The sequence below is a fragment of the Artemia sp. Qi Xiang Cuo genome, chromosome 6, assembly GCF_049724085.1.
Source record: "Artemia sp. Qi Xiang Cuo chromosome 6, ASM4972408v1, whole genome shotgun sequence".
Classification (NCBI taxonomy): Eukaryota; Metazoa; Arthropoda; class Branchiopoda; order Anostraca; family Artemiidae; genus Artemia; species Artemia sp. Qi Xiang Cuo.
This window is the reverse complement of record NC_142799.1, coordinates 34,438,875-34,465,781: the sequence shown is the minus strand read 5'-3', so window position 1 is coordinate 34,465,781 and position 26,907 is coordinate 34,438,875. Positions and strand designations below refer to the sequence as shown.

General features: G+C 36.2%; 2 protein-coding genes across 2 annotated transcripts in view; one reads left to right on the top strand and one right to left on the bottom strand.

Moving 5' to 3' along the window:
• The window catches only part of LOC148951156 (protein adenylyltransferase Fic-like), a 464,238-nt gene that overhangs the window by 204,466 nt on the left and 232,865 nt on the right, over positions 1 to 26,907 (bottom strand). The gene's annotated exons all lie outside the window — the stretch shown is intronic.
• LOC148951158 (uncharacterized) overlaps positions 23,293 to 26,907 on the top strand; it is a 49,785-nt gene continuing 46,170 nt past the window's right edge. The window contains exon 1 of the mRNA XM_089091009.1: positions 23,293 to 23,384. Coding sequence (XP_088947135.1) covers positions 23,293 to 23,384 — 92 coding nt within the window. The remainder of the gene's footprint in view (positions 23,385 to 26,907) is intronic.

Sequence of the window (26,907 nt, the reverse complement as noted above, 5' to 3'; positions counted from 1 at the left end):
TTTGTATGTCTGAAGTGTCTTTCTTTCTCGGTTTGTATGTGTGAATCTATATATTTGTATGTTTCTCTCACTCTTTTTGTTTGTGTGTCTGGACGGGTGTTTGCTTATCCCAGTGCCTGTCTTTGTCTGTTTGTCTGGGTTGGTTATTGCATGTCCCAGTGTTTGTCTTTGTTGGTTTGTATGTCTGAAGTGTCTGTCTTTCTCGGTTTGTATGTGTGAATCTATGTATTTGTATTTATCTCTCACTCTTTTTGCTTTTGTGTCTGGGCGGGTGTTTGCTTATCCCACTGCCTGTCTTTGTCTGTTTGTCTGGGTTGGTGATTGCAAGTCCCAGTGTTTGTCTCTCTCGGTTTGTATGTTTGAATTGTCTGTATGTGTCTTTCTCGGTTTGTATGTGTGAATCTATGTATTTATATGTGTCTCTCACTCTTTTTGCTTGTGCAGTTGGGCGCGTGTTTGCTTATCCCAATGCCTGTCTTTGTCAGTTTGTCTGGGTTGGTGATTGCAAGTCCCAGTGTTTGTCATTGTTGGTTTGTATGTCTGAAGTGTCTGTCTTTCTCGGTTTGTGTTTGTGAATCTATGTATTTGTATGTGTCTCTCACTCCTTTTGCTTGTGTGTCTGGGTGGGTGTTTGCTATTCCCAGTGCCTGTCTTTGTCTATTTGTCTGGGTTGGTGATTGCAAGTCCCAGTGTTTGTCTCTCTTGGTTTGTATGTCTGAAGTGTCTGTCTTTCTCGGTTTGTATGTGTGAGGGTGGGGGCCCCGGGGAAGGGGTCCCGGGAGGAGGGGCCCCTTGGGGATCCGGGGGGAGGGGGCCCTTGCGGGTTGGGGTAGGGGGGCCTTTGAGGGTTGTGGTAGGGGGACCCTTGAGGGTTGGGGTAGGGGACCTCACAACATTGTTCAAATGGAACTTGTGTATTATAACGACCACAGAGTTTCACCCCAAATCATCTTCTAAAATGTCTCAAACTGTTTCGCCCAAATCATCTTCTAAAATGTCTCAAACTGTTTCGAACAAATCATCTTCTAAAATGTCTCAAACTGCTTCGACCAAATAATCCCTTAAAAGTAATTTATGTGTGTTCCTTTGTTTCGACATCCCTGCACTGTCACATTTGAAATTCCTAGGAAACCATTTCCCGCGCAAAAATATATTCAATCTGTCTTCATCTCATAGGTGTTTCTAGCTACACTACTATGGCTTCGATAGAATATTAATTTTATCTCTCAGACCTAAAGACCAGAGAAGCCATATTTAAAATAAGAATTTCTATCTCTTTAGAGTCCCGTATAATTCCTTGGAAACAAGTGATGTCATTTCTAATTCCGCTAGTGGATCGATAATTCACCGTCAGATTATGTAATCAATTTCTCAGAAATTCAGTTCCCCTCAAGTCGATCAATGCATTGTCCCGTCAGTGCGCATGTGCAAACCTCACCCCGGAGTCATTACACCTAGAAACAAAAACAAATAAATCGACCTTGAAAAAGGGGGCATTGACCCCATTAGACTCGATCAATAATCCTTGAATAGATTATGTTAGCCTGGCGTTAGACTCAATTATAGATGGCAGCACGGTGTTCGAGTGGGGCTGGTACCCCTTTCCCTACTAACCCTTGTGTTTCAGGAGTCGTTCTTAAAGAATTGGGACAAAAGCCAAACTTTAGCGTAAAGAGCGAGGTGTTGAGGAGGAGACAATCCCCTTCATATACATAATAATTTCTGTAAGTTTTAAGGGTACTCCTGCACTAAACGGACTCTTTTATATAGTGCTAGTTTGGTTAATGCTAATGAAATAAAATAAAATAGGATGAATATATAATAGTTTAGAAAAAAATTTAGGCTATATATTTGCACATTCGGGGGGGGGGTTGGCAAAGCATACCGTATATTAAATACGTAACCTAACCTAGGTACCTTCCCCCCCTAAACCCCAAAAAACAACAGTTTAAATACAGTTCTTGCCTTTGTTTAAATCCCAGAAGGCAGCGTAAACCTGTTTTTCATCACGCGTCTCGGTCTTTTTCGTGACTTGTTTGCATTGCAGTATATAAAACAGTCCGTTTAGTACAGGAGTACCGTTTTAAGTTTTAATGTTGCTCCTTGCTTTCAGTTGAAAAAACTTGTTTTTTTATTTAATTTCTGATCGTTTTTTAAATAATCTCAGGAAACCTTGTCCCTATGTCAGTAATGGAACCACGAAAATATTTACCTCTCAGTCTAATAGGTATCATCACGCTAAGCAATTTGCTTCCTACTGGAACCAAACCAATGACTCTATAATTACTATTGGGTACTCACTATTATTATTACACAATAATTACTATTGGCTTGTCAACTTTTGTATAAACGGGTGTAATAAAAATTTTCTTAAACAAAATATTTTCTAGATCTGTAAATTAAAATTGTTTGATTTACAATTTACTTCTACGAAATAACACTAAATACAATATTTGGGTTACCAGCTTAAAAAAGGTGCACGTTAAAAATCCAATTCCAAGTCAAAAGCAGGGTTGCCACTCAGCCGGTTTTTTCGGTGCCACTTTGGCTAGCAAAATAGTGTCAATTTTGTATAAAAAGTGTCATTTTCCAAAAATTTGGCGCTCGCGACGCTTCGCGGCGCTCGCGCTCATATTAAACAGCTTTTCAAATTGATAATATTGGCCAATCCACTTGGGATCCCCCCCCGTGTGGTTTCCCACATCCATGAAATGTCGGATCTAATGCCATCTATCAACTATAAAAAAGAAATTTTGATTTTACTTAGTCGGTCCTGATTTCTGGCTTTGTGCAGCACTTCCACTCTTGTCAACCTTTCAGCCCCCCTCGTAAAACCCGCTAAAACGCAAATGGTGCTTACTGTGTAAAATGGGAACTCGTTCCACAGAGTACTTTCTTCTCTTTTTTTCTGAGAAGTCTTAGTTCATAGCGTGAATAATAATAATTAATAATAATAATTTATTTTTTTTACCCACTATACAGAAAATGAAGTGGAGTAACACAAGAAAAGACAAAAAAAACAAACAAAAAAAAAACCCACAAAGATACATTTAACAACAACACAATAAATAAATATTACACTCAACGCGCTGTGGCTACCCGGATAAGTGGGTGGTTAACACCCAAAGTAGCATAAATGTTCTCTTGAAGACGGCTACTTTTTCTGACAAAACAATTTACAGTATCCGGAGCGCCAAAAATCCGCATCGTCTTTCTATTACTGTATCTGCGAGGCAGATACAATAAAAACTTGCAATATCTGAAATACATAATTCTAATATCGCTAATATCCCCTGGCCGAAACAGGATGTGAAGGCCAGCTGGGAACAAAACCGCATGGTCACAAAAGCTCGAGTACAATTTAGCTAATGCTTTTCTGTTATATCTTCCCCTGTTGGGGACAATTTTGGCGTACCCCAGTTTCAGCTTCTCTTTAATATCACTCAATGCCCGGAAACGAAATGAGGTAAGCGATATGCAAATATTGATCCCAAGCCATCGGAAAGATTCAACACTTTTTACAGAAAATACGCCGCAATTAAGTGGCGTTGCTGAAGATTTTGAATTAAACACTAAATATTCGCATTTATCAGCGTTGAGGCTTAATCCGACTTCCCCATACAGCCGCGTTACTAGTAGCACAGACTTCATTAATGTAAAGTTTGACCTGCTAACAAGCAGAAGATCATCCGTATATGCAATATAGGAGACGTTTGACAACCCTGAAGAGTAAGAAAGCGGTATTGTACTAAGATCATTCAATAAACAGGCTTTAAAAATATGAGGTGAAAGCACTCCACCCTGACGGACCCCAGATCTAACTAGGATTTTACCAAAGGCCCGAGAACCCTGTCTCAACTGAATAAATAAACTCTGGTTCCAAAACTGAAGTACACAAATAATTGAATTGTTCATACCCAAACGTGCCAGAGAAAACCATTCCTGATAGTGACACACAGCGTCGAAAGCTTTAGATAGGTCTAACGCACAAAAGTGAACATCCGTTTTTAAACGATGTGCTTCTTGTAACAACTTTGCAAGTATACGGTGGGCATGCTGGCATCTTATACGCGACTTAAAACCGAACTGATTTGCGTCATAATCCACCTTATCTTGAATAAATGGGAGCAATACATATTCAAATAGTTTGCTTCAATTACACGCTACAGTGATTGGGTGGTAGGATCCACAATTAAGTGGATCCTTCCCTCGCTTCAGAACAGAGGTAACAGTACCACAAAGGAAAGAATCAGGCACTAGTGAGCTACAAACACACATCTGAAAAAGTAATTGCAGATGGCTAATCAACTCGGGAGAATCGATTCTTAAATGTTCAACACAAATTCCATCCAAATCAACAGACTTAGATTTTAGTTTTTTAATGCTTTTCACAACAGACTCAGCACTAATAGGGATAATATCTTTCTGCCGTAGTCTACGCGGAATAACTGAATCAAGCAATCTACAAAACCTGGAATGGACTGCATAATTTACTGTACTGAAAATTGTCGAGTAATGACTAACCCATGAATCACCAGGAATTAAACTGAACGAAACAGTCGGGTTTAACTTACTAGAATTCACCACTTCACTCCATTGCCGAGGATTTTTTGGAAATTCCTTACCCTTATATCGGACGCTTCGCAAGTAAGATTTGAATTCAGACTTAGTTTTTCTTTTAATATTAAATACATGACCCGAAGTGGGGCGGCCACACGCATTCCATATCCAAAGCCACATTTTTGCCCGATTTTTAACATTTTTTAACTGAGGGTCCTCTTTCCATAAAGAACTTCTAGTTTTCGAACGAATACGCGAAAAAGGGACAGCAATAGCCTCGGCTTGTTTAAGGCAGGCAACAATCTGAGAATAGTAAGAATTAAGTTGTGATCGAGCATTAGGCGAGAGGACACTGGTACAAAGTAAATGGTAAGGAACTGTCACAGATCAGAGCAGAGTTGCCAAAGTACAGATATATAATGTCCAGTAGCTTTGTTCCATTCACCTTTATCATACCATTTCGTGCTCCGTACAGAAGATTCACACTGATTCAGCCCAGAAGAATGCGAAACAGAGACTGCAAGAGATAGGGGAATGTGATCATAATCTCTTTCTTTGCTATGAGGATCGATACTCGATCATGACATACCAGCTGAGCGAAAAGTGGTCTGTATTAGACAAACTTCCACTATCATTAATACGGGAAAAATCAAAAGTCTTTGATACCATCTGATATCCATCTGGCAAAGACTGAAGCACAAGATCAGACTGAGTTGACTCTCTATTTATGATACAATTTAGGTCTCCCACTATGATCCACTTATATCTATGATTTTCAATATTCCAAAGGAAATTCTTCAGAGATGATACAACTTGTGTGAATATATTAAGTGACAAAACTCCTTTTTTATCATGAGGTAGGTAAGTATTGATAATTAATAGATCTGCAATTCGAAGGGCAATAAAATTATTGTAAGAGTGTTTGCACTGGGGAGAGAAGAACGAAAGTCTATTACTCACAATACATGCAAGCCCTCCGGAAGGTCTGCCCCTCGTACGTCTGGCACTGGTTGTATAAACTACATGTTCATCACTTCTTTTTAGTGAGCTGTAGCTTACAGCCGGCAAAAGATGTTCCTGAAGCAACACGATGTCAAAATCGTTCATTTTCTGATTTACCGGACAACCTTTGTCTTTGGTGCCATTTTTTTTGAAAGAACACACAGAAAACGTTACTGTTCCAGTCATTTCTTGTTCGAGGCACGCTTAGCTATGGCACTGCGGATTACGCGGCACTTTAGACTGAATGCAACATGGCCTTCACCACATAGCACGCACTTCGGTTCAGCCAAACATGGTGCATCTTTTGTCGATAAATGCATACCGCTGCAGCGGGGAGGGCTGGTGCAATTGGCCTTCACATGATCAGGTGATTGACACTTATAACAGCAACAGGGAGGACGGAGGCACTCAAATACTCGGAAAATTTCATACTCTACCTTAAGTCCGAGACGAAGTGCATTTGAAAGTCCAACAGCATCGTAAAAGAACATCTTAACAGTCAAGGACTGCCCGATGCGCTTAGCGTCTACAACTCCTTCACACCCCACGAACAAACTGATGTCATAAGCTAGCGGTATGCCTTTAACTATTCCAACGAGTTTCCGCTCTTGAAGTTTTGCATCGCACTTCAGAACATTAGGTACCGCATCACAAAAGTTCTTTGCAGCAACTGGGTCAATCTGCACTAAAAGTTTATTGCCCGACGGCTTGATAGAATGAATGTATTGGTGTCCCTTGATTTGGTCAATGGCATCGCGACGTTTCACAGGATTGTTAAGCTCGGGAGAAATTTCAGAGATTACTACAGTAGTAGTGGATGTGTTTACATTTGGCTTAAACGAGGCACTGGGCAAGGAGGGAAAATTCATATCATAAGATGTCAGTTTTTCGTTTATCTGTTCAAGGGTTCCGTCTAGGGAGCAAATCTTACTGACTAACCTGGAGTAAGCTATAGCGGGGATAACCGGCACTTCAGTAGGTGAGAAAATGACAAAAATTGGCAGCAGGGAATTATCAGAGTCACATTGACGCAAAAAGTCCAAAATATCTTTCAAATTTCTCTGCGAAGCTAGGTCACCCTTCCGCTGTGGAACAGCTTTATTCGCATCTCCTATTCCCCAAAACTCCGCTTTGGCGTCTTTAATAACGTTATCATCAAAAAATTACAGTGCTTGATTGACTATCGTCACGTCATCAATTACTTCACGAAAATTTGATTGGAGAAAATTCAGAACAGGCGAATATGCATATTCCACTAACATCTTGCTCACGTAACAGCAATAATAACTGCAATGCCAATTCAAGGTCAAAAAGAGTCCATAGATATAGTTAGGTCAATATCCAAACAATTAATCCTTATGCGCAATGCGAAAGTATAATCTTTCCTGGAAAACAACTTCACCGTCCGAGTGCTGAATGATGTTTTTCTGGTGGTTTCAATGCGAGAGAAGTAAGTGAAGTGTTGGAGGCTGTCTACCTTGTCCCCGCAATTTAAGGGGCAAGCCCAGTGGGTACCACAGCTCTTGCTAACAACTCTCCACCCCTCTTCTGCTTACTTTTCTTTCCCCACCTCAATCTCAGCGTAATTGCCTACGAATATCGTAAGTAGAGATCTAAGTTATACTTCTACTACTTTATGTTCCTTGGCACCTTTCCAAGGACGATTCCCAGACTGGTTATTGCTATTGATATCAATTGTACATGGAATTATACAAGAACCGTACAAGAAAACCCACGTCTGAGGCACTACAGTATCACATGCACATTGCAAAAAAAGTTGGCAAGGTATAATGTGGTCAAACATGTTTTGAGAGTATGGTCGTAATTATATAACTCAATCAGACTGATTTTTGAGTCAACATCCGTTTTTTTTAGGACCCTAAATTCAACCCTACAAGAATATGTTCAAAAGTGTAATAGATTGAAACTGTACATTCAACTGTACATTCAACCATACTTTCACACCTACATTCACGCCTACATGAATATGTTCAAAAGTGTAATTGATTGAAACTGTACATTCAACTGTACATTCACGCCTACATGAATATGCTCAAAAGTGTAATAGATATGAAGCGTACAAGAAACTGGTTTTTTTTTAGATAACATTTGCGAATTGAAGATGGAGAAAAAAAGGGTTAAAGTGATTAGCAGTTAAGGTAACCCTGAAGAGCATGTTAATTCATACCTTATTTATTATAAATTTGAAACAATATCAATCTTTGGAAACGGTTAACGATGATAAAATGGTCTTATGAGTTGACCTAGCTTTACTTCTTAGAGGTGTACTGTATAATACACAACTGGTGTTTGGGGCAGTGTTGTCAATTTAAAATACAGTTTAACGTTATACTAAAAAGTTTCCAGTTTTTTTTTTTTTTTAGGAAAAATCTTCCACATAGGGGGGATTTCCAGTGTGAATACAAAAAATAACCAGAAATTCAATAAAAAAACGAAAATATTATAATAATTTATTAAATTGATTCCTTCTATGCTTGAGGTGAATAAAGCTCTTTCGCGATTGACTTGTAAAAATATGCCACGCGATGAAACTGAATTAGCATGTCTATTTGGGATAATGAGATGCGAGTCCCTTCTGGGTGTGAGAAATTTATGTCTAAAACACCGGCAGTTTCTTGTTTGCGTGTGATATCTAACATTCTAATTTAAGGAAAATCTTTATTTGTCATTCGCAAAGATATATTCTGAGGCCTTAATAATAATAATAGTATATTAAATATAAACCAGTGCGTCTTGGGTATGTGTTAATTTATTCAGTTTCTTTAGTATAAAATCGAGTTTCAAATTGGAATTTTATACAGTTTGAATACTTCATCCATTCTATCAAATTAACTTCAAGGATGTATGGTGTTTTCGATTGCGAATTCATTGGCTTGAAGAAATCATTATGTGGAGTGATTTTTGAATGTGCGTTTCTATTGCTGACTACAAATCGTAGAGAAGTCACTTGTTACCACTGGCATATCAACTACAATATGTATGAATACAATGAAGACAGGTGGCGCAATACATTATGCGTTATAGACAAAATAGGTTTATAAGATAGAATAATACCTCCATCCTGTAACAAAGGGAAGGATCCATCCTATGTACAAGAGGAAGTTAGAGAGATATGCTGTTTTTTTGGCGTAACAGCACTGTACGCAAAAGGGAATGTGCCCACTGATAAACTTTTAATCGACAAATACAAATCAGATATACCAATATTCAACTTGGAGGATTTTAATTGTGAGGTATTTCCGAGTAGAATACACAACCCAGAGGACGAGATTTGATTTTTTAGCAGATGGGTGCCGATAAATTTTCCTTCTCGGAATATGTGTGTAAGATATCCTAGGAAGAAGAAGAACAACAAAATCCGTGATATAGATTGGAATCACACTGAGTGGATGACGAACAATGATGAATTTTTGTAATAGTCATCACACCCAATACTACCCAACGGTCTTTTTAAAGACCACCAATTCTATAAACACTTCGTAACCATGGTAACATAAATCTTTTAAGTTCAATAGTCGAAGCTAGCTTCAGCAGAAGCTTAGGATAGTAGCGGTGACAATTGAGAAATAAAGATTAATTGCCCCCCTAGTTTTCGAAAAACACCTTTTTTGTTGTATTTATACTTTTAAAAAGTTCAATATTCGAAGCTAGCTTCTGCGAGAGTTTTGACAAAAGCGGTGATAATTGAGAGATAGAGATTAATTGTCTATAGTTTTTGAAAAACACTTTTTTGTGGTATTTATACTTTTAAAAATTTCAATATTCGAAGCTAGCTTCTGCGAGAGCTTAGGACAAAAGCGGGGACAATTGAGAGTTAGAGATTAATTGCCCCCCCCCCCCCTAGTTTTCGAAAAACACCTTTTTTGTTGTATTTATACTTTTAAAAAGTTCAATACTCGAAACTAACTTCTGCGAGAGCTTAGGACAAAAGCGGTGACAATTGAGAGATAGAGATTAATTGCCCCCCTAGTTTTCGAAAAACACCTTTTTTTTGTTGTATTTATAATTTTAAAAAGTTCAATAGGTATAGTATGATTGGCTTGCAAAAAACACAAAAATACTACTAATAGTAACAACTCACTGCACCACAAAACCATCTGAAGTAGTCACGGCTATGTTTTATCAACAAAACATCTGAATGAATTTAAGGTCTAGTATTATTGGCTTGCAAAAAAAACTAAATTACTACTACTAGTAACAACTCACTGCACCACAAAAAAATCTGATGGAGTCACGTCTATGTTATTTCAAGAAAATATCTGAATGCATTTAAGGTATAGTATGAATTGCTTATCTGAATGCATTTAAGGTATAGTATGAATTGCTTGCAAAAAACACGAAAATACTACTACTAGTAACAACTCACTGCACTACAAAACCATCTGAAGTAGTCACGGCTATGTTTTATCAAGGAAACTTCTGAATGCATTTAAGGTATAGTATGAATGGCTTGCAAAAAACACGAAAGTACTACTACTAGTAACAACTTACTGCACCACAAAACCATCTGATATAGTCACGGCTTTGTTTTATCAAGAAAATATCTGTATGCATTTAAGGTATAGTATGAACGGCTTGCAAAAAACATGAAAATACTATTACTAGTAATAACTCACTGCACCACAAAACCATCTGAGGTAGTCACGGCTATTTTTTATCAATGAAATATCTGAATGAATTCAAGGTATAGTATGAATGGCTTGCAAAAGACACGAAAGTACTACTACTAGTAACAACTCACTGCACCATAAAACCATCTGATGTAGTCACGGCTATTTTTTATCAAGAAAATATCTGAATGCATTTGAGGTCTAGTATGAATGGCTTGCAAAAAACACGAAAGTACTACTACTAGTAACAACTCACTGCACCACAAAAACATCTGAGGTAGTCAAGGATATTTTATAAAGAAAATATCTGAATTCATTTAAGGTATAGTATGAATGGCTTGCAAAAAACACGAAAATACTACTACTAGTAACAACTCACTGCACTACAAAACCATCTGAGGTAGTCAAGGCTATTTTTATCAAGCAAATATCTGAATGTATTTAAGGTATAGTATGAATGGCTTGCAAAAAACACGAAAGTACTACTAATATTAAAAAAACAATGCAACAAAAAACCAACTGAATTATTCAATTCTATTTTTTATATATGAAATATCTTAATGAATTTAAGTTCTAGTATTAATGGATTTAAAAAAACACTAAAGTACTACTACTAGTAACAACTCACTGCACTACAAAACCATCTGAGGTAGTCACGGCTATGTTTTATCAAGAAAATATCTGAATGCTTTTAAGGTCTAGTATGAATGGCTTGCAAAAAAAACGAAAGTACTACTACTAGTAACAACTCACTGCACCACAAAACCATCTGAGGTAGTCACGGCTATGTTTTATCAAGAAAATATCTGAATGCTTTTAAGGTATAGTATGAATGGCTTGCAAAAAAACACGAAAATACTACTACTAGTAACAACTCACTGCACTACAAAACCATCTGAAGTAGTCATGGCTATGTTTTATCAAGGAAACTTCTGAATGCATTTAAGGTATAGTATGAATGGCTTGCAAAAAACACAAAAATTCTACTACTAGTAACAATTCACTGCACCACAAAACCATCTGAGGTAGTCAAGGCTATTTTTTATCAAGGAAATATCTGAATGCATTTAATGTATAGTATGAATGTCTTTCTAAAAACACGAAAGTACTACTACTAGTAACAACTCACTGCACCACAAAACCATCTGATGTAGTCACGGCTATGTCTTATCAAGAAAATATCTGAATGCATTTAAGGTATAGTATGAATGGCTTGCAAAAAACATGAAAATACTAATACTAGTAAAAACTCACTGCACCACAAAACAATCTGATGTAGTCACGGCTATGTTTTATCAAGAAAATATCTGAATGCTTTTAAGGTCTAGTATGAATGGCTTGCAAAAAACACGAAAGTACTACTACTACTAGTAACAACTCACTGCACCGCAAAACCATCTGAGGTAGTCACGGCTATGTTTTATCAACAAAATATCTGAATGTATTTAAGGTATAGTATGAATGGCTTGCAAAAAACGCAAAAATACTACTACTAGTAGTAACTCACTGCACCACAAAACCATCTGAGGTAGTCACGGCTATTTCTTATCAAGGAAATATCTGAATGCATTTAAGGTATAGTATGAATGGATTGCAAAAAAACACGAAAGTACTACTACTAGTAACAACTCACTGCACCACAAAACCATCTGATGTAGTCACGGCTATGTTTTATCAAGAAAATATCTGAATGCATTTAAGGTCTAGTATGAATGGCTTGCAAAAAACACGAAAGTACTACTACTAGTAACAACTCACTGCACTACAAAACCATCTGAAGTAGTCACGGCTATGTTTTATCAAGTAAAATTCTTAATGAATTTAAGGTATAGTATGAATGGGTTGCAAAAAACACGAAAATTCTACTACAAGTAACAATTCACTGCACCACAAAACCATCTGAGGTGGTCAAGGCTATTTTATATCAAGAAAATATCTATATGCGTTTAAGGTATAGCATGAATGGCTCTTAAAAAACACGAAAATACTACTACTAGTAACAACTCACTGCACCACAAAACCATCTGAGGTAGTCACGGCTATGTTTTATCAAGAAAATATCTGATTCAATTTAAAAGCAAGTAAGTAAGTAAGTAAGGAAGTAAGTAAGTAAGTAAGTAACAAACTCTTTCTTGAATTCACACACGCACAGAGGAGACGACACACACATGGCGACGACACACACACACAGACAACACACACACAGAGAGACGACACACACACACATAGCGATGACACACGCACAGAGACGACACACACACAGAGACGACACACACACACAGAGAGAGAAGACACAAACAGAGATGACACACACACAGAGAGAGATGAAACACAAATATAGAATACACACTCACAGAGACTATACACACACGCACACAAAGATAGACCAGACACACACACACAGAATAAAAAAACACTCAACGAGGCTACTAACACCCACAGACACGAGACACACACACACAAACAAAGATACGAAACACACATAGATACGACACACTCATAGATACAACACACACACACAGAGACAACACACACACAGAGACGATACACACACACACAGAGACGACACATACACACAGAGACGACAAACTCAAAGTGAGGACTTACACATAGAGACGACACACGCACAGAGATGAAAAACACACAGAGACGAGACACATAGAGAGAGACGACACACACACACTCACACAGAGACGACAAACACAGAGAGACAACACACACACACAAAGAGATGACACACACACACAAACACAGATACGAAACACACAAAGAGACGACACACGCACAGAGACGACAAACATACAGAGAAGACACAAAAACAGAGACGACACACCCACAGAGATGACACTCACATAGAGACGGGACACGCACAGACAAGACACTTGGGTTGATCTAGGTTCACTTAGAGTGGAGCGCCACACTAAGTGAACCTAGCTCAACCCAAGTGTCGTGTCTGTGCGTGTCTCGTCTCTATGTGTGTGTCATCTCTGTGGGTGTGTCGTGTCTGTTTTTGTGTCTTCTCTGTATGTTTGTCGTCTCTGTGCGTGTGTCGTCTCTTTGTGTGTTTCGTATCTGTGTGTGTGTGTGTGTGTCATCTCTTTGTGTGTGTGTGTTGTCTCTGTGTGTTTGTCGTCTCTGTGTGTGTGTGTGTGTCGTCTCTGTGTGTGTTTGTGTCGTCTCTGTGTGGGTGTTGTCTCTGTGTGTGTGTGTGTGTTGTCTCTATGCGTCTGTCGTCTCTATGTGTGTTTCGTATCTGTGTGTGTGTGTGTCTCGTCTCTTTGTGTGTGTGTCGTCTCTATGTGTGTTTATAATTTCTGTGTGTGTGTGTGTGTCGTCTCTCTGGGTGTGTGTGTGTGTTGTCTCTGTGTGTGTGTGTGTATATTCTCTGGGCGTGTGTCGTCTCTATGGGTGTGTCCTCTTTGTTTGTGTGCTTTTATGATATCCGTATGTGTCTCGTCTCTGTCTGTGTGCGTGTTTCATCTCCGTTTGTGTGTCGTCTCTGTGCGTTTGTCATCGCTATGTGTGTGTGTGTCGTCTCTCTGTGTGTGTGTTGTCTGTCTGTGTGTGTGTGTCGTCGCTCTGTGTGTGTCGTCTCCTCTGTGCGTGTGTGAATTCAAGAAAGAGTTTGTTACTAACTTACTTACTTACTTCCTTACTTACTTACGTACTTGCTTTTAAATGTATTCAGATATTTTCTTGATAAAACATAGCCGTGACTACCTCAGATGATTTTGTGGTGCAGTGAGTTGTTACTAGTAGTAGTATTTTCGTGTTTTTTTTGCAATCCATTCATACTATACCTTAAATGCATTCAGATAAGCAATTCATACTATAACTTAAATGCTTTCAGATATTTTCTTGATAAAACATAGCCGTGACTACATCAGATGGTTTTGTGGTGCAGTGAGTTGTTACTAGTAGTAGTACTTTCCTGTTTTTTTTGCAATCCATTCATACTATACCTTAAATGCATTCAGATATTTCCTTGATAAAAAATAGCCGTGACAACCTCAGATGGTTTTGTGGTGCAGTGAGTTATTTCTAGTAGTAGTATTTTCGTTTTTTTGCAAGCCATTCATACTATACCTTAAATGCATTCAGATATTTTGTTGATAAAACATAGCCGTTACTACCTCAGAGGGTTTTGCGGTGCAGTGAGTTGTTACTAGTAGTAGTAGTAGTACTTTCGTGTTTTTTGCAAGCCATTCATACTAGACCTTAAATGCATTCAGATATTTTCTTGACAAAACATAGCTGTACATCAGATGGTTTTGTGGTGCAGTGAGTTGTTACTAGTAGTAGTACTTTCGTGTTTTTTGCAAGCCATTCATACTATACCTTAAATGCATTCAGATATTTTGTTGATAAAACATAGCCGTGACTACATCAGATGGTTTTGTGGTGCAGTGAGTTGTTACTAGTAGTAGTACTTTCGTGTTTTTTGCAAGCCATTCATACTATACCTTAAATTCATTCAGATATTTCCTTGATAAAAAATAGCCTTGACTACCTCAGATGGTTTTGGGGTGCAGTGAATTGTTACTAGTAGTAGAATTTTCGTGTTTTTTGCAAGCCATTCATACTATACCTTAAATGCATTCAGAAGTTTACTTGATAAAACATAGCCGTGACTACATCAGATGGTTTTGTAGTGCAGTGAGTTGTTACTAGTAGTAGTGTTTTCGTGTTTTTTGCAAGCTATTCATACTATACCTTAAATTCATTCAGATATTTTCTTGATAAAAAATATTCTTGACTACCTCAGATGGTTTTGTTGTGCAGTGAGTTGTTACTAGTATTAGTACTTTCGTTTTTTTTGCAAGCCATTCATACTATACCTTAAATTCATTCAGATATTTTCTTGATAAAACATAGCCGTGACTACATCAGATGGTTTTATTTTGCAGTGAGTTGTTACTAGTAGTAGTACTTTCGTGTTTTTTGCAATCCATTCATACTATACCTTAAATGCATTCCGATATTTCATTGATAATGATAAATAAAAGTTCAAATAGGGATAAAATCCTTTTAATAGACAGTGTTTTTTATAACAGTGATAGAAATTCAAAAATATACCAGATATTTCGGTCACATATACAGTGACCGTCATCAGTAGTAAAACTAAAATAAAACAATTTAAATCAAAATTTTATATACTGAATAAAATAACACTACATATTATTTGAATCTCTAATTCTTTTCAAAGCAAAGGCGGAAGCTATTCTCTTTGACCTTCTTGGATTCGGTTCATTAGCGTTCAATGATATAACATTTGGACAAAGGTCAACTCCATTGGGTGAATTGAACTTTACTCTGTCAGATTTTAATAAATTATCATAGATAGAGTCCAGCCCATATTCACCTGTATCCCGATTCAAAGCAATATTCTTGAATAAGATTTTCTTTATTTCAAGAATTTCACGAAAATTTTTCTTTTTAAACCCCGATCCCAAGAAACCAAAAAGACATTCTCGAACAAAATAAAATGGTCTGGAAAGTTAAAAATATGTTCTGAAAGGGCTGAAGTGAAATCTTCAGACCTAGAATCTTGCTTTAAAGCCGAAGAAATAGAATCTTTGTGTTGTAATAATCTCATTTCCAAACTCTGGTTCGTACGTCCCACATATGAGCTTCCACAAGTACATGGGATCTGATAAACCCCACTTTGTTGCCCCAATGAAGTTAGTTCCTTCCCAGAATTTAGAAAACTACCCAAAGTATTATTAATCTTTAAAGCTACCCTTAGACCATTGCTTTGTAAAATTCTTTTAAGTTTTTCACTTAGCCCGGGGACGTAAGGTAAGGAACAAAAATTGTCCTTCTACCGAGTTGTCTCCAAGACTTCCTTAGAAATCTCTAGAAACCTTTTTCTTCTTCTTGAAAAAGTCTGGTTAATTAACCATTCTGGATACATGCTACTTATTAGTAATTTCCTTAGAAAAGACAACTCCTCCTCAACAAATTTTGGAGAGCAAATACTAAAGATCCGATGAGTTATAGAAATAATCAAACCAATTTTTACTTGGCGAGCGTGACCGGAACTATAAGACAAAAATCTATTGTTATTTGTCGGTTTTCTGTAAATTTTAAAATCCAGACTATTTTGATTTTTCAAAAGAAGAACATCAAGGAAAGGAAGTTTCCCATTCTCTTCCAATTCAACGGTAAACGTTAAATCCCCTCCCAAACAATTAAGATGTTCCAAAAATCCTTTTAATTCCTCCTCCCCATAATCCCCTACTTAAATAATGTCATCCATAGACAGGCCCCAGAAAATAAGTTTTAAAAAATATGAATCTAACGCAATTGTTTCAATATTATCAACAAAAATATTAGCTAATAAAGGGGACATTTTCTTCTACGATGTCAATCACATTATTAAGGATAAAATTAGAAAAAGAGCTTAACTAGTAAGAGATAAACTTTTCAAGGAAAATCGTATATCAAAACGGGTTAATTTAAGTGACTTTTGTTTTATTCAACAAACAGGAAAAATTCACTTCAATCATGACTTCCGCATTTCCAGAGAAAGATAGCAAAAAAGTTTTCGAAATTATCAACAAATAATGCGATAATACCTTCGTCAATTCTTGGACCAGGTGTGGTTAATTTTTCATCAAGAACTTTAATCATGCAAGAGTAGTCAGTGCTTGAAAAGGGTCCAAAATTTTGTTTTAAACCGGAAAAAGTCCCCGTGGAAGACACTATCTCTTCAATAGAAACATCTTTGCACAAAAACGCAAACTTAATAAAAGATGTTAGCTAAGTAAGAGCTCCTACCATAAAAACCCTGTCTAAATTTGTATTGAAACCGGAATTTCCTAGTACGACCATCAAAGACCTAAGAATTCTTAAAGACTTGAAAAAGGATGATTCAATTACCATTACAAAAGCAGATAAGAGTAACACTTTAGTTGTGATGAATACTGAGGACTACGAATCAAAATTAAGGAGTTTACTAAAGGATGAAAAAACATACAAGAAGCTATCGTATAATCCAACAGACTCGTTTACAAATAAACTTAAGAAAGAATCGAAGTGCTTAAAGGATGAAGGAAAAATTACACCTCAACTCTATTACAAATGCCTGCCACGCAGTTCCTTGTGCCCTAAACTATATGGACTTCCCAAAATTCATAAGCCTAACCTACCATTACGACCAATTGTGTCAAGTACAAGGTCACCAACAAGTGTTTTGAGCAAATGGTTAGTAGTCAATCTGTAAACCACTTTTGTCTACACAAATTTTCGTATATTAAGAATTCTTCGAATTTGGTTGAAAAACTGAAAAAAGTAGAAATTTCTTCAACTTCTTTGCTTTCAAGCTTCAACATTGTATCAATGTACACAAATATTGATGTAGAAGCAGCCGAAACTCTTTTAGAAAGAAAGCTGTTAAGAAATTTGGACTTGATTAGTGGCAAAACAGATTTGGAAGTTTCTGTAATTATGTATTTAGTAACGTTGTGCAATAAGTTCTCTTATTTTTTCCAATTTAGAGGGGAGTATTTCGAACAAATAAATGGTTTACCTATGGGGACCCCTTTATCCCCTTTATTAGCTAATATTTTTGTGGAGAATATTGAAACAATTTCGTTAGATTCATATTTTTTTAAACATATTTTTTGGGGCTGATATATGGATGTTATAATTTTAATATGGGATTATGGGGAGGAGGAATTAAAAGGATTTTTGGAACATCTTAATTGTTTGGGAGGGGATTTAACGTTTACCGTTGAATTGGAAGAGAATGGGAAACTTCCTTTCCTTGATGTTCTTCTTTTGAAAAATCAAAATAGTCTGGATTTTAAAATTTACAGAAAACCGACAAATAACAATAGATTTATGTCTTATAATTCCGGTCACGCTCGCCAAGTAAAAATTGGTTTGATCATTTCTTTAACTGATCGGATCTTTAGTATTTGTTCTCCAAAATTTGTTGAGGAGGAGTTGTCTTTTCTAAGGAAAATACTAATAAGCAACATGTATCCCGAGTGTTTAATTAACCAGACTTTTTCAAGAAGAAGAAAAAGGTTTCTAGAGATTTTTAAGGAAGTCTTTGAGAAAACTCGGCAGAAGGATGTTTTTTGTTCCTTACCAATTGTACCCGGTCTAATTAAAAAACTTAAGAGAATTTCACAAAGCAATGGTATAATGGTAGATTCAAAGAGTAATAATAATTTGGATAGTTTTCTAAATTCTGGGAATGATCTAACTTGATTAGGGAAGCAAAGTGGGGTTTATCAGATCCCTCGTACTTGCGGAAGCTCATATGTGGGACGTACTAATCAGAGTTTGGAAATGAGATTATTACAACACAAATATTCTATTTCTTCGGCTTTAAAGCAAGATTCTAAGTCTGAAGATTTCACTTCAGCCCTTTCAGAACATATTTTTAACTTTCCAGACCATTTTATTTTGTTCGAGAATGTCTCTTTGATTTCTAGGGATCGGGGTTTAAAAAGAAAAATTTTCGTGAAACTCTTGAAATAAAGAAAATCTTATTCAAGAATATTGCTTTGAATCGGGATACAGGTGAATATGGGCTGAACTCTATCTATGATAATTTATTAAAATCTGACAGAGTAAAGTTCAATTCACCCAATGTAGTTGACCTTTGTCCAAATGTTATATCATTGAACGGTAATGAACCGAATCCAAGAAGGTCAAAGAGAATAGCTTCCGCCTTTGCTTTGAAAAGAATTAGAGATTCAAACAATATGTAGTGTTATTTGATTTAGTATATAAACTTTTGTTTTAAATTGTTTTATTTTAGTTTTACTGCTGATGACGGTCACTGTATATGTGACCGAAATATCTGGTATTTTTGTGAATTTCTATCACTGTTATAAAAAACACTGTCTATTAAAAGGATTTTATCCCTATTTGAACTTTTATTTATCGTCATGGAAAGGCAGTGTGGTCTCCGAAATTATCTACTTCATTGATAATAAATAGCCGTGACTACCTCAGATGGTTTTTTGGTGCAGTGAGTTGTTACTAGTAGTGGTATTATCGTGTTTTTTTTCAATAAATTCATACTATACCTTAAATGCATTCAGATAAGCAATTCATACTATACCTTAAATGCCTTCAGATATTTTCTTGATAAAAAATAGCCGTGACTACATCAGATGGTTTTGTGGTGCAGTGAGTTGTTACTAGTAGTAGTACTTTTGTGTTTTTTGCAAGCCATTCATACTATACCTTAAATGCATTCAGAATTTTACTTGATAAAAAATATCCGTGACTGCTTCAGATGGTTTTGTTGTGCAGTGAGTTGTTACTAGTAGTAGTACTTTCGTGTTTTTTGAAAGCCATTCATACTATACCTTAAATGCATTCAGATATCTTGTTGATAAAACATAGCCGTGACTACCTCAGATGGTTTTGCGGTGCAGTGAGTTGTTACTAGTAGTGGTATTTTCGTGTTTTTTTTACAAGCAATTTATACTATACCTTAAATGCATTCAGATAAGCAATTCATACTATACCTTAAATGCATTCAGATATATTCTTGATATAACATACCCGTGACTACATCAGATGGTTTTGTGGTGCAGTGAGTTGTTACTAGTAGTAGTACTTTCGTGTTTTTTGCAAACCATTTATACGAGACCTTAAATGCATTCAGATGTTTTCTTGATAAAACATAGCCGTGACTACTTCAGATGGTTTTGTAGTGCAGTGAGTTGTTACTAGTAGTAGTACTTTCGTGTTTTTTGCAAGCCAATCATACTATACCTATTGAACTTTTTAAAATTATAAATACTACAAAAATAAAAAAAAGGTGTCTTTCGAAAACTAGGGGGGCAATCTATCTCTATCTCTCAATTGTCACCGCTTTTGTCCTAAGCTCTCGCAGAAGCTAGCTTCGAATATTGAACTTTTTAAAAGTATAAATACAACAAAAAAGGTGTTTTTCAAAAACTAGGGGGGGTGGGGGGCAATCAATCTCTATCTCTCAATTGTCACCGCTTTTGTCCTAAGCTCTCGCAGAAGCTAGCTTCGTATATTGAACTTTTTAAAAGTATAAATACCACAAAAAGTGTTTTTTAAAAACTCTAGACAATTAATCTCTATCTCTCAATTATCACCGCTTTTGTCCTAAGCTCTCGCAGAGGCTAGCTTCGAATATTGAACTTTTTAAAAGTATAAATACAACAAAAAAGGTGTTTTTCGAAAACTAGGGGGGCAATTAATCTCTATCTCTCAATTGTCACCGCTACTATCCTAAGCTTCTGCTGAAGCTAGCTTCAAATATTGAACTTAAAAGATTCATATTACCATGGTTACGAAGTGTTTATAGAATTGGTGGTCTTTAAAAAGACCGTTGGGTAGTCATGGGTGTGATGACTATTATAAAAATTCATCATTGTTCGTCATCCACTCAGTGTGATTCCAATCTATACAACTGATTTTGTTGTTCTTCTTCTTCCTAGGATATCTTACACACATATTCCGAGAAGGAAAATTTATCGGCACCCATCTGCTAAAAAATCAAATCTCGTCCTCTGGGTTGTGTATTCTACTCGGAAATACCTCACAATTAAAATCCTCCAAGTTGAATATTGGTATATCTGATTTGCATTTGTCGATTAAAAGTTTATCAGTGGGCACATTCCCTTTTGCGTACAGTGCTGTTACGCCCAAAAAAAACAGCATATCGCTCTAACTTCCTCTTGTACAAAGGATAGATCCTTCCCTTTGTTATATGATGGAGGTATCATTCTATCATATAAACCTATTTTGTTTATAACGTATAATGTATTGCGCCACCTGTCTTCATTGTAGTCATACATATTGTAGTTGATAAGCCAGTGGTAACAAGAGACTTCTCGATGATTTGTAGTCAGCAATAGAAACGCACATTCAAAAATCACTCCACATGATGATTTCTTCAAGCCAATGAGTTCGCAATCGAATAAAATTCCAATTTGAAACTCGATTTTATACTAAGGAAACTGAATGTATTAACACATACCCAAGACGCACTGGTTTATATTTAATATACTATTATTATTATTAAGGCCTCAGAATATTTATCTTCGCGAATGACAAATAACGATTTTCCTTAAATTAGAGTATTAGATATCACATGCAAACAAGAAACTGCCGGTGTTTTAGACATAAATTTCTCACACCCAGAAGGGACTCGCATCTCATTATCCCAAATAGACATGCTAATTCGGTTTCATCGCGTGGCATATTTTTACAAGTCAATCGCGAAAGAGCTTTATTCACCTCAAGCATAGAAGGAATCAATTTAATAAATTATTATAATATTTTCGTTTTTTTTTATTGAATTTCTGGTTGTTTTTTGTATTCACACTGGAAAAAAAACTGGAAACTTTTTAGTAGAACGTTAAACTGTATTTTCAATTGACAACACTGCCCCAAACACCAGTTTTTTATTATGCAGTACACATCTAAAAAGTAAAGCTAGGTCAACTCATAAGACCATTTTATCATCGTTAACCGTTTCTAAAGATTGATATTGTTTCAAATTTATAATAAATAAGGTATGAATTAACATGCTCTTCAGGGCTATCTTAACTGCTAATCACTTTAACCCTTTTTTTCTCCATCTTCAATTCGCAAATGTTATCTAAAAAAAAACCAGTTTCTTGTACGCTTCATATCTATTACACTTTTGAGCATATTCATGTAGGCGTGAATGTAGGTGTGAAAGTATGGTTGAATGTACAGTTGAATGTACAGTTTCAATCTATTACACTTTTGAACATATTCTTGTAGGGTTGAATTTAGGGTCCTAAAAAAAACGGATGTTGACTCAAAAATCAGTCTGATTGAGTTATATAATTACGACCATACTCTCAAAACATGTTTGACCACATTATACCTTGCCAACTTTTTTTGCAATGTGCATTTGATACTGTAGTGCCTCAGACGTGGGTTTTCTTTTACGGTTCTTGTATAATTCCATGTGCAATTGATATCAATAGCAATAACCAGTCTTGTAATCTGCCTTGGAAAGGTGCCAAGGAACATAAAGTAGTAGAAGTATAACTTAGATCTCTGCTATCGTATGTCCAGTTTGATCCAATTTGATCTTAATTGTGAATTTTTCTAATTTTGAAGGTCACTGAATTAATTACGTTCTTGTTAGTGAAGTAAGAAGTCTAAAAACAGGTGCTTACACTCTGAAGACTGACAATGAAAATGTACTGTCCCAAGGGAATTTGATATAGCCAGCAAAACGATAATCTGACTATGTAAATAAATCCAAACTGAAAGTCCACAGAGGAAAATCACAGCTTTAGCAGGGTTATATCCGAAAAAAATTCGGTGTTAACACAACGAAGTCTGAAAAGGAACAGAAAAAGAAAAGAGGAAAAACCTTCAGTTTTTTTTTCTTTTGAGAAACTGAAAAAAGGGACAGCAATACTCGTCTACATTGAAAGTTTTCATCCAGTTTTTCCATTAAATGGATTATTTGGATTATTACAATGCATTCATGTGCTTGAAACTTCTCTTTTCTCCGAAAATGCTGAAGAGAATACCACGAACATACATCGTAGCTATGATGACCCTATGATAAACACAACTAATAGTGGTTCAGACACTAACTTTTTAAAATAATTTATTTGGCAAAAACTAGTGGAAAAACAATAAGACGGCTATATCATCTAATCTGTTTATCACATCCTGAATAGAATAAGTTTCACGAGAACTCTCGCCACTCCCAGTATAATTTTTCTATAAGATGTCTCCAAAGACAAGGGTATAGGAACAGTCAACTAGCATTTTAAGTACGTATCAACATGAAATCATCTTAATAATAAAACAAGAGCATTTAGAGTATCAGCGTGAAAGCACATTTACAATCAAAAATTAGTGGGAATGAAATAACTAAAATGAGGAAGTGCGTCCAAATTCAATTTATGTAATGATGTAACATAAATTTAAGTAAGAAAAAACAAGTAAAATTTTATTGTGATTTTGCTAATGATTGCATAGGATTTATGATAATGGAAGTTTTGGTATCAATTTTCTTTTTAGTATGATGGTTATGTATGACTATTCATTTGTCCATTGCCAGGAGTTCAAAGAAAAAATATGAAAAATATGAACGGAAATGTTAGAGCGCATCACTGGCCCATTCACTGGTCATTTTGCGTCACTGGCCCAGTCACTGAAGAGGTCACTAGACATTCCTGTGGAACACCAGTGAGCTTAGTGGATGTTTTTGCGTTGCTGAGTCGTTGTGTGATGTCACCAGTGACATTTTCAGTCACTGGGCTTCAAGAGCTCCAGTCACGTTAATAAATGAAAAGACGTGTAAAGTTAAGCACTCACTGGCCCAGTGACTGGTTAACATAGTAACAGCTATTAACATAGTGGCGCAAAAATACACTCTAAGCTTTTCTTGCTCTTTTCTTCTTTGAATTGTAGTTAACCCTTAACTAATAAAATATAAAAATTGAATTCAAGAATGGCAAACCGCTTGACTGACTTATCGTCTATGAGCATACAAATGAGTGCAACAACATAAAATAGTTGAACTAAACAACTGAAAAAAATGGAGGGCTTCTCCACCACATTTCAGTTAAATGTCTGTCTCTGTCCTCTTCATTGCCAAGTATTTCGTACCGAAAATCACTGGGTGATCTTCGCTTCTCAGTGATAAGAATAAGAATATAAAAATTTCTCACACACAGATAGATACAAACACGTTTACGTTTTTCACCACACAGAAAGATTATTGCACAGGGTTGCCACCGTCAGTAGGATTTTACTAGATCTAGTAAAAACAATCTGGTAAACTTAGAGGATCTAGTAAATTTCCCGAAATCTAGTTAAAAGAAATGATTTGTAGTTAACAAAACTTTTGTTATTTTCCATGAGTTCAGGGGGGAAAAAATCAGAGTCCTTTCATTAAAAAATCTGATTTCAATTACGTTAGATATTATGGCTACTATTACTCTCATTTTTGCGATTTCGCGTCAACTTTAGCGCTTAAAAATCTCTTCTTTTCTCTCGGCTTCTTCTTGATACTCGCTTTGAAAGGCCAACTATTTAAAACCAGGACTGGCATGCCGGCTTAATTTGTTTTCAGAAAATTTTCCCAGACTCTCATAACAGCTGTCATGTTTGTTAGTTAGCCTTGTCCCTTTTTAAAGACGCTGCTGGAAACGAACTTTTTCCATACTTGCCCAAATTCTTTTTGACTCTGTGGAGCTTGCCCCATTCAAGTGCTGGAGCAGAGAGACAGTTCTTGATTTTGTCGGTCATCAAAACTAAAAACCAGAATTTCGTCCCTTATGAAAACGAAGCAACTTGTTCTCAGGTCTTCAAGTGGAGTACATGACTGGGTGATCCCCAGCAATTTGATTCGGGCTATCAAGAAATGGAAACAAGTAGACCCCTTCAGTCAAAATTCGACACTAATGGATACTTTAAATTCAGATGAGGTCGAGGATGATTAAAGCCTTTTAAGTGCGGCTTTTTTTTAAATGTGACTACATATTTATCTTCTTACTTTTCGATTTGTATGATTTGCCTGACCTGAAGACTATTGACTCAATGTTATTTTTTTCAAACTAATTATTGTATATTATATTAGTTTTCTTTTTCTTGGCAGGCCTAGCCTAATTCGATGTGTACTATTCAATTTATACATTTTTGCAACTAATCCGATAGCCGTCTACATCATTTCCTTTTTGAAGTGACATAGAGTACGTTGGCTTTTAATTTCCTTGAATGCGAACGAGAGAAGCCAGAAAAATTCCGTATAAAAAAAAAAAAATTAATTGCTTTAAAATTTGCCCGAAATCTTTGTAAGCAGCTTATCCCTTATTTAAAGACCAGCCCAATTAGTGTTCCAAAAGTGGCAAATTTCCTCTTAAAAATGCAAATTTGAAGGGTTTAGATTTATAACCTAAAAACGGAAACTGGGGGAACAATTTCAAAAGCTGTCAGTTTCAAACACACCTGAGATTCTAAGCACTTCATCGTCTGAATTGCTTCGTGAATATGAGTTGTAGCAGTTTTTCTTCGTTGAATGTTTTTTAATTTTTCAATATATCTGTATTTTATGACCTGAAGACCATTGATAAATCTAAAGCCGGGCTTCATCAGCAGGATTTCCAGAATCTAAGATTCCAGACTTTTGTTTGACGTCTTGGATAAACCTCATCGGGAATACGAAGCATATTCAGTAGTACATACAAATAAAAAAAAGGGTTTTTGAACTTTAAGGTTTCCGGAATTTTCAATCATACTATGAGCACAAAAGAAAAGAGAAAAAGAGAAAAAAAAGAAGAAAAAAGGAAAAGAGATTGTGGAAATCCTATTGATTGTCCTCCTATAGTAAAAATCGATGCTTGATGGTGCGCGTGCGGCGGTAGCCGCACGCACAAAAATTTTTTTTTTGAGCATTTAGTAAAAATAGATTCGATTTAGTAAACTTTTCCTCTCAGATTTAGTAAATTCTTCCAGGCCAGGGTGGCAGCCATGTTCTTGCATCCAATAATTTTCGCGCGCGGAGTTAAGATAAGAATCTTAACTGACAGAAAAGGGATATCGATGCATATCTACATTGACAGTTTTCCTTCCAGTTTTTTGTCTGAAAAAATTCTTTTTTTGTAAAATAGTGCTACTTAGCAAAAAAAGTGCCACTTTTTGCTAAAAAGTGTCCTAATAGTGTCAGGTGTCCCGAAAAGTGCCATTTAAAAAAAAGTGTCAAAAGTGACACTAAAGTGTCACCGGTGGCAACCCTGCTCAAAAGGACTAATTTACTAAAACAACTGATATGTTTTGTGAGTCACTTGCTCTAGAACAATTGACAAATTTCTCCTGCTGAAAATATGACGAATCAAACGATCAGATTTAACTTAACCAGCCGCAGGGGCTACGCACTGTACCGTTGTCTATCCACTAGATGGACGAACTTAGAACCAGAGGCACAGGGGTCAGGGGGGTATGATTAGGGGTAAGGAAGAATTTGGGAAAGGGATAGTTCCCTCCAAGTCTAGGAGCCAAATATTAAACCGAAGCGTCTTATAAGTTTTAGAGAGTTTCAAGAGTCCATATTTGTGTTGATTTATAAAAGTTTCATTTTCATTGGTAAACCAATTTCTATTATATTTAAAAAATATTTGTACGGAAGGCATTTGTGGATCCTACGCTACTAAGTAGCTACCTAAAATTTTTCTTTCTATATATAGAATAAGAACAAGATGTAGTGAGTCCGTTCAAAATTTAGTTGGTTATCGCATAATAATAACAATAATAATGATATTAAGAACAATAATGCGACATTACCTAATACTAGGGTAAATATAGCAACCTAAAGGATGGTAGCAGGGCCATATCAAGGATTTTTATTTTTTTTTGGGGGGGGAGGGTATTATTTTCGGAAGGAGGGTACGAAAACGCATCAACAATTTATTTATATGCAAACACCCTACCCACTTATACGGCCTTGCACCATAGCCCAGAGTAAACAATTGCTGGGCGGGCCAACTTTCTTTGATATTTTAAGAAAATTAGCTGACGAACGTAAATGAGACTTTTAGGAAAGTTTTATTTACCTGGGTCAAGTAATTTTTTCATGAACATTTATCCAACAAGTGGGTGTCTATATCCTATTTGGGTTTGTCGAAAAGTGATTGTTTACTTTACAATGCAATCGCCGTTACGAACGTAAATGAGACTTTTAGGAAAGTTTTATTTACCTGGGTCAAATAAT